Here is a 9,397-nt window from a genome sequence, read left to right as displayed (position 1 = left end):
CCGTCTCCCCTCATGTGTGCATGCCTGCTGCTCTGAGCTCAGCACCAACTCCACTTGCAGACTGCCACTTTGCCTGTTCCGGCAAGTGCTTGAGTATGCAAGCAGGAACATTTGCTTTTCATGAGCATGTGTGCCAGAAACACTTCACTGCATAGATTCTAACAGGAAGCAAAAGCAGAAATAAGGTTGAAACTGTTTCTTCTAGAAGGTGCCTTCAAATATTTATATGCTGGTTTGGCAGCGAAAGGCCAGCTTAGTCTTGATGGCTCAAGAGTGCCATGAGCACCGCGAGGACCAAGTGTGCCGGGTTCTGCGTTGTCCTAGGATACTAAAGTGACTTGGCAGCTGTTTATTTTTTGGAAAACCCAGACTGTTTAAGCGATCTTAAGTGCCTCTTACCTTTTCTTCCTCCCCATTGTGGCTGTCCTCACCCTGCAGTTTTTCTCTCAGTTTCCCCAGCTCTGCTCGCAGGTTGCCCATCTCCTGCTCCTTGGTTTGCAGATATGCTTCTAACTCCACCTTCTGCTCAATCAGCGCCTTCCCCTGAGCCTCAACAACGGTGATCCGGTGCCGCAGGTCGTGGTTAATTTTCATTAACCTGTTCTGTTGCTGCTGAAGCTGCAAAACATGGGTGCAATAGGTCAGCACCCATTCAGCCATGATGGCCAAGTCCCAATTATGTTAAAGAAAAAGTAGTGGGTGTCTGTTGAATTTAATCTGGAAAATTCTCCCCTCCTCCTCATCCCCAGATTAGCTTTTTAAATATCTAATTATCTACTACAGTTGCAGTCACCAAAATTTAATTGATTTCTAGAGTAAAGAGACATTTTTCCCCTAGCACAGGGAATTCAGCTAAAAGCAAATCCATCGCTCTCATATTATGTTTCAAAAAAGCAAAGTTCAAGGATAGGGTGGCTTATGGGGTTCTAAATCAAATCTTAACCCAGAGTAGAAAAGAGGAAGACAAGACAGAGGAATCCTTAGTATTCAATTTATATAAGTACTTTGCTTTGAGCTCTTAGGTGCTTTCGTAAGGCAGGATGCGACCTGCTGGGCATTGTATGAACAGCACTGATTTGAAAGGCCACAGCACCTGCCGGATGCTCTTGGATAGAGCAGAGATCATCGAGGTCTGGCCCTCACTAGCTCCAGAAAAGCCCCATGGCCTAAGGAGATAAGGCAGCATGAGGGTGGGAAGTAAAATATGGGTAATGAGGTCATTCCTCCTGACACAGAAAGAACCAAGACAATCATGTGATTCCCAACGTTGCAGTGGAGTCTCTGATCCATCTGCGACTAAACCCGGATCTCTCCCTGTGGTCCCCAGGGCCACCCATCCTCTCAGTGACCTTCTGCCCACCGCTGGCAAAAGTAAGTGACCTGTACTGGGCTCAGGGCCCCTTCTTCCTATCCCCCTGCAGAGGAGTAATCCACACTGCATGCCTGGCGCGGAGTCCCGGCTGCCAAACCCTGCAGAGTATGTGTAAAACACAGCAGCCGGCTCACCTCCAGCAGGGAATCTCTGGGGATGGGGGGTGAGGCATGGGATGCTGAGGAAGTTTCCACTGCCAAAGCAGAGAGAGACTCAAGAAGCCAGAGAAAATCACCTGTCCTGATCCCCTGAAAGGGGAGAGGACACATAACCTACATTAACTGAAAACTCAAAACCAGGCTATGGAACCGTGGGTGAGAAAGAAGAGAAATAGGAAGACCAAGAGCCACTTACAGCCTCTACATCCTCATTTTTAAGTCCGAGTTCCCGGTCCTTTGCTCTGATTTCATCCCTCTGTTTATCTACCACTTCCTTCAGCTTCTTCATGACTTGCCGCTCTCTCTCTGACATTCCTGGTTAAAAAAAAAAAAGGACACAGAAAACCAGCTCAGGACAATCACGAGTTGTTGACACTGAGAACAGTCACAGTCAGAAATATTTAAGTAAAGACTCGACATTGTCTGCTAGCAGAATTACAGAGAAGCTGGTGGAAGATGCTTTAAAGGTTACTTCAAGGGCACAGGGAAAATAAATGTCACAATCCACTCTATAAAGCCACTGCACAGAAACTTCTTTAAAAAAGGAACTGACAGTCCTCTGAAACATTTACAACAATGGGGTGACACTGCTACATCTCGCTGCCTCAGTAGTTTTACACCAGTGTTCGCACTGTGCCCCAGGGTGCTGGGTTATCTGTGTGATAATCTGTAGAATCAGCTGGCCAAGAGCCTGTGGAAATTGTAAAAAGGATGGTCTGGCTCCTCAGCAAGGTCTAAACCCATCACTACTGTGGATTGCATCTACAGCCAAACCAGCCAAGGTGCACTGGACTAGTGATTTTGTGTTGAAACCCAGTTTTGCGTTGGGTGAAAGGGAGATGCAGCAGGACCTTCAGAGGGTACCTCCACCCTGAATCCAGAACAGAAATTTAGTCTGAATTACGGTCACATATGTCTCTCCCTATTTTGCAACCTCTCCCCATCCTGTTGTGTGATAATTCATGTTTAGATGAACTGTATTTCAGAGAAAAATACCATATGGCATTTCACTTGGGAAAGATGTTTGGGACACTGCTGAGAACCCAGCACTGATCCTGTCTGAGAACAGTAAAGGATTAGAAATCCTGAAATCTGACCAGCAAACCAGGAGGAGATGTCTTCAGTCACAGACCAGGCAGCATCCTTCCCTTATTTACCATTATGGAGACAGCCGAGAACTCCCGACACTGCAGTGAGGGGCTCTCCAGAGCGAACGCAGGCCAGGTGATTTAACTTGGTGAGATGATAAATCTGCTGCACTAACTTTTCCTGAGAGCTGCATAGAGACATCCAGTTTGATGGTCCTATGCTACCTATCAAATCATGCTGACAACATCCCATAGGATGGTCTGAACATGAAAGCCTGTGACCAGGGCAGTGGGTGGCTGCTCTGGCCAGAATCCAGTCCCAGCAGGAACTCAAATCCCAGGTCTGCTGCTGGTTTGTTCTATTACCTTTGGCAAAGTACTTAGTTATGTGGGTCCTCAGCTTCCTCCTTTTACGAGCTGTGAGTGGTGACAGTTCACTCACCCCTCTGCTGAGTTCCTTTATTAAGCAGTTCCCACATCAGAAATGCTCTGCGTACCCATCAAATGTATCCAGCTATCACGGCTCTACTTTCTAACATCAGCTCAGACTTCCTGGTTACGTTCTTCCCTCGTCAGAGAAATCCAGAGTGGCACCAAAGAGAACGTAGGCTGCATGGCTTCAGGAGCTACAGATCATCCACGGTTTGAACTGACGGATAATACAGTGGAGCAAGACCAGAGAGAGAGAGGAAGGGAGTAACTCCTGGTGGATGTGCCCTCCTGCAGCAGCTCTGGGCTCCCGTGCAGGATTTAAAAGCATCCTGCAAATAGAGGGAACAGCAGCTCCGACCCCTCATTGCTCAAGAACCTTGAGTCTTCCAGAGCTGTGGGACAGCAGAGCACAGGTAACCCCTCTGCTGGGAAAAGGACTGGTGACCATGTGTGCTGGCAATTCCACCCTCTGCCGCCAGTCTCAGGGCTGTAATTAAAAACAAAGCAAAAAAAAATCCAAAACTTTGCTTTGAAGTACAGAAGGACTAGGGAGAAACTTTAGCCTGGTGGTTTCACCCCAGTAGGAGCTAGGAATAGTGAGTGCCGCTATATTCATTAGTAGTTGTGAGCAGCTTTGACTCTCCAGATAGCAGGTGCTATTTAAAGAATAAAGTACCATTTCAGTGCTGACTGCTTTTCCTCCCACTGCGCTCGTTTTTCTCCCTAACATTTGGTGAACCTAAAAGACTTCAGTTGTGTGCACTGAATTATCATTTTTATTTTGAGAGGAGGGGAAAGGAAAGGTGGGAAGTGTTTGTGAAAGAGTCACGCCTTCTTCCATTTCCTCAGGCGCTGGGAAGAGGAGAGGGAAATCACTAAGTGCCCTAAATGTGAAGTCATTATCTCTAAATGATTCGAAGTCTAATAACTGCAGGATCTTAAAGGGCACACCCAGTGACTTCCCCAGGCACATCCTAGGAGCAGCTTCCTGCCGATTACTGTGACCAGAGCATTGTTCGGGCAAGAAAAAGAAAAGTGGCAGGGAAATTAGAAAAAAAAAGGAAAACAAACTAAGTGCAAAGTGCCAGTTAGCCAACAGCTGATATCCTGCTGCTTGTCTGTATTAGCAGAGGCAGCAGCTCCCCTGGCCGCAGCGGAAGGGCAGCCTGCTTGTCCTGTTTGACACAGGCTGGGTCAAGTTTGCTTGTGGCATTTTACTAGGATATTCCCATCAGTCAGCACCATCGAGTAGCGCTGGGTTTGAGCTTGGGAGCAGCAGCATTAATGGACGTTGCAGACTCATCTTTAACCCCTCCCATGTATTTTGTATTCTGCCACACGTCCTTCCGCACCAACCCGGCTCTGCGCGGACTCGCAGCAACTGCCCCCTGCGCAGAACACTCCTGTTAGCTGGGATTGCCTCTGCCTCTCTCATCAACACCTTCATTATGCCAAAGGGAGGCTCTGTGAACGCTGGTGTGACTATTAATTGGCAAAGATTGAATTTCAAAGTCTTGCACACCCAATTCAGTGTCCTCTCTTGCCAGAGCTAAAAATAGCGCCTTTAACTGGTGAGTAAGCGGCGAGCTGTTAATCCCAGGGGGCAGCCGCTGAGGGGAGGCATGATCACAATACTAAATCATGCTGAGACAGGAAGGCTGGAGTCTGGTCAAAGTCAGTGCAGCTGAGAAAGTATTTCGCCTGAAAACCTCTGTAGGCTCTGCATGTATCAGATCAGGTGATGGACACTGAAAAAAAGCAGCATGGCTGCTTTGTGACACTATCCAAAGAAGTCATTTGAGACAAACCTATCCTCATTCATGAATGACAAAATCTCCTAAAGGGAAAACAGCCGGGTTTGATATAATAGGTCCCAAAAATAAGATGGCATTGCTGTAAGTTTATATGATTTGAATTAAACCAATTATTTTTGGCCAAAGAGTATCAGTGATCTCAGTATCTGATCTCTGGAATGGGTTTACAGGTTTTGTTTGTGTTATTATACTTGGGTAGACACAGTAAAAATAACACGAAAAGCATGCCTGGCATTTGCTTGGCTGGCTGAATATGACCAGTATGGCTATATTTAAATACAAGCACATGAGCTGCAGGGAGCTCGATACACACTGGAATAAAGAAAAAAGAACAGAAAACAAAGGGGAAGCTGGTTCTGTATGACAAGATGTCACACTCTTCACGTCCCGTGACTCATCACTGCCCATCTGAAACCTTGCGTGGAGTTCATGAGGCTGATGGAGAGCTAACTCTGTGCCATTAATTGACTCCTGATTTGAAAGTGTTACATTTGCTTAAAAAAACCCCAAAATCAGTGATCTTGAGAGGTTTAACAACTTTTGCTTTCTGTGGATTTCATTACACTCCTCCCCAGGGCAGGTGAGCAGTTCTCAGCCTCTGGGAGAAAGCAAGGGGAACTTCTGCACGATACAGGCAGGACACCAGTCTTTTGAGGGAGCCATGACTTCACTGACAACCAGAACCTGCCGTGGAAGTGGAGCTGTGGCTTGCAGCGGTGGACCAGGGCCCTGTCCATGTACCAACAGTTCAGGAAGCCACCCACTTCCCGACTGACTCACTGTCACAGGCAGGTTTTGCTGCTGGAGTGACGCTGTTACCTCTCTCAGCTGTCTGCCCCACCTCTCAGCTCAAGGCTGCCTCAGCCCCAAAGCTGCAGTCTTCTTTTTCCCCAGCTCCTCAGCTTAAACCCCAGCAAAGGACCATGCAAGGGACTCGGCAGCCAGCAGCCTCAAATGATGTGCTGTGAGCTGTGGAGCAGACACGTTCTCCTGCCCCGGCTCCAGAGAAAGAGCTATCTGCTGAGCTGAGGGGGAGAGCTGAGGATGGCAATTGTTCCAGTTACTGACTGATTGTAATCTTCCTTCTGCCTTGAGAAAGAAGTTGCCCATGATTTGGTGGTTTCAACATTTTGAGGATTCACCCACTCCCTGGATTATGATTCTCCTCACTTACTCTATTACTTTAAATTGGCTCTAAGTCCCAAACAAGTGAGGAAGCCCTAAAGGCAGATAAACCAAGTCAAACCAGCCTCTTCTCTTCTAGGAAAATATTATATCCTAAAATATCTCCATATGGTGGACTGATACAATTCAGGCAAAGAAATCCTGATTTGCTGCTTTACAAACAGTTACCCTGAATAGATGAGGAGTTGCTCTTGTTTTTGTGCATAACGGTGTGAAATAAACTTTACTGAATGGATTATTCTGCGTGCATTAGAAAACATAAGCAGAGCTTAAGAATGTTTTTTTGCAAAATGCAAACTGAAGTCTTCTTCAGTGTCATGTATTCAGAGATTTTCTGTTTAGGTGAAAAAAACAAACCACAAAACCAACTCCCACAATCCAGACCTGAATTAAGCTATAGAAAAAAAGCCAGAGCATCCAGACAAAATGTTTTGATAAAGTATTGCTTTTTATAACAAAAGCAAATATGGAATTTGAAGTAACAAACTTGCCTTCATGCTTCTGAAATTCCTCTTCTGTGAAATTAATGTCTTTGTGAGACAAGTTTGTCATCAGTTGTTTGTTCTCCTCCTGCAGCTGTGCAATTTGGGTAAGAAGGTCCTGTGCTTCCCCTCTCCAGACATCCTCCACCAGTTCTAATTCCTAAAGGGTAGATGGGGACAACACATTCAGAGTCTTTGACTGGACTATTTACAGATCAGACTAGTAACAATCCTACTGTGATTCTTACAGAAAACAATTAAATGAGATGACATTGAATTTTGTAGGAGACATCTATTTTTCTAAGGCCAGCATCAAGAAAGAAGCTGTCAGAGTCCCCTCTCACTGTAGGCTGTATGTAACTCCTGACGCGAACATTTTTGGTGTGCACGTTACCCAAAGGATGGCTTCTTATGTGCCCCGTTCTGCTGTCAGGACTGGATTAAGGGGACTGCTGTGTTAGACAGGATAACCAAACAGGAGCAAAATTACCTCCTGCATCCCAGGAAGCAGCCGCAAAGGCTGTGATAAATGCCCCAGAAACATCACTCAGCGCGGGCCGGGGGAGCCAGCGTTGAGCATGCTCATTTTGCGAGAGCAGCATCTCTAGTCTAAATGTCTGTTACAAAACACAAGCGTCAAATAATGAGTGCGTGATACCGTGCAGCAAACCCAGAGCTCCTGGTCCACCCGGCAAACACCAGACAAAGCCCTGCTGCCTCTTATGTAAATTATTCTATATGGAGTGTCTTGACTGGGATCGTTGTTAGCGACAGGGAGACCCATCCAAACAACAACTCCCATTTGTCAGGACACTGTGTGTCAGGAGCAGCTGTCACCAATCCCCGTAAAGGTCAGATCAGGACAAAAACTATCAAGTCCTCAAGGAAAAGCAGTTGTATTTAGAGCTCTACTTGTTCCAAAAGCCTTTGCCATAAACTATACTTCTGCAGGGGGTGCATTCGCTGCTCCATTTTCACCTATGTGATTCAAACAAACAAACAAAAAAAAAAAGTGAATCGCTGGAGCCAGGCTGAGTCACCTGCTGACTTTTACATTCATCCAGCGTGCCCCTTTCCAACCTAACAACACACCACATTCAGACAACAACCCGCCAAGCGCAGCTCGCGGCTAAAATAAGCTCTGCTGAGAGATGAAAGGGAAGTGTTCTGCTTGGAATGCACGCTCTGATAAGGGGAAATCGTGTTCCTGGAGACTCTGGGATCCAAATGTTGTTTTATTGCAGCATTTGTTGCCATCGCTTTGTAACACTTGCTAAAAGTTTGGCAGGAAACACTATGTAACTAATAGATCATAAGTAACTTAGAGGTGATGTAAGCGGAGCAGATTTATTTATTAAGTAAAGAAAATTTGATGAATCGCCTCTATTTTGCTTGAAACTCTTTATCTTGAGAGAAAAGCAAATCTGTGACAAAACTCTCTTGTTAAACACCCGGACTATTTACAGTGATGCTGCGTATTACAACTCTGTAGCTACAATAACGTGCTGACCTAGTTTAGATCATAAAACAGCACATTCATCAGTTATGCTGAGAAAAGCAGAAGGCACACAACCCCCCAAACTGTCTAAACTTGTATCATTTACGTGTGGCCACGCTGTAAACACACAGCTAGACTAAGGTTTGCCTGGGCAAACGTTCATATTGGTGGCTATTGAAGAGCCCGATGAACTGGAGCAGAAATTGCCTCCTGAACCCTCCCTAGCAGAGAGGGCAGATCCAGGGACCAGCAGGTGCCGGCCAGCCCAGGAAAGCCCCGCGGTGCTAAGCCAGGTTTACAGGCAAAACAGACTCACATGCCAAGATTTCGGTGCTAAAATCTCATAAACTGATGCCTGCAAGGACCACTAAAAGCTTGTCTGGGCTGTTTTTTGGAGGCTTTTGGGTCACAACTATTTCTCAGTCTCTGGCTTCTTCTGCTTATCAGTATCTGTTCTGTGACAGAATTAGTCTTCAAACCCCCACACTGAACAAGGATGATGTGACACTACTGTTCCAGAGGGACTTGGTGCCCTGGGAATCAACTTATTAAAAAAATACGGACGTCTCATGTGCTTTATTTTCCCTGTTAAAATGTTTCCACCAGCGTTCTGTCTGGATTGTCTGATACTCCCTGAGCCCTTCTGACACAATGAGAGAAGGTGCCAGAGTCGAGGTGGTGATCTGGCAGGGGATCAGCTGACATCTGGCAATCGCACTGGCAGGCATTCGACATGTTTAGGAAACACATATATGGACCTGAGTAGCATCTACACAGAACATCAACTTGTACAGCGATACTGGGTGTTGCTGCTGGGCCCAGTTCAGTATCCACCTCCCCAGGCGGCGTTTTGTAGAGATCCGAGACACAGAATCACTGCAGAGACCCCTGTGTCGCCAGTCAGCACAGTCAGTGGGCACACCTGGCTTACAGCCGTTCTTCCCAGAGGTGACGTGCCCTCCCAACACCTCCTGGCAGCTGGGGCTCAGGACCAGCTGGTTGGATTCTAGCAGAGAGCCCACACCCAGTATGGGACCAGCACAACACACCGCCCACTGCCCCCCAGGTAGATGTGCTAGAGGGGCAAAGGCACAGGCTTGGTACGCAGGGCTGTCCTCTAGACCTTCCGACTTCCTACTCTGGAGACTTACCAGAGGTTTATACGTTAAACATCTTCTACTGCCCTTTTCAGAGTCACTGCTCTGAGACTTCTCCTGCAAAATCTTACAGGAATTATCCTGGATTTTCATGCTGAGCAAAAGTCCCCTTGCTGATTGTTTTTAAAATATAAAACTTGAATTGATTTAAATTAAAGCCAACTCTTGAAGTTTGAGGTTTGTCTTCCAGAAATTCCCCATCTCTGAATCT

General features: G+C 46.4%; 1 protein-coding gene across 1 annotated transcript in view; it reads right to left on the bottom strand.

The window, feature by feature from the left end:
* The window catches only part of RILPL1 (Rab interacting lysosomal protein-like 1), a gene marked incomplete at its 5' end in the record, with an annotated part of 17,635 nt that extends 10,944 nt beyond the window's left edge, over nt 1–6,691 (bottom strand). The window contains 3 exons of the mRNA XM_010135263.1: nt 400–618; nt 1,727–1,845; nt 6,541–6,691. Coding sequence (XP_010133565.1) covers nt 400–618; nt 1,727–1,845; nt 6,541–6,691 — 489 coding nt within the window. The remainder of the gene's footprint in view (nt 1–399; nt 619–1,726; nt 1,846–6,540) is intronic.
* Between the last annotated feature and the right edge of the window lie 2,706 nt (nt 6,692–9,397).

The sequence above is a fragment of the Buceros rhinoceros genome, unplaced genomic scaffold (assembly GCF_000710305.1).
Source record: "Buceros rhinoceros silvestris isolate BGI_N320 unplaced genomic scaffold, ASM71030v1 scaffold35844, whole genome shotgun sequence".
NCBI lineage: Eukaryota > Metazoa > Chordata > Aves > Bucerotiformes > Bucerotidae > Buceros > Buceros rhinoceros.
The sequence above is the reverse complement of the archived record's forward strand: the minus strand, read 5'-3'. Positions and strand labels throughout refer to the sequence as shown.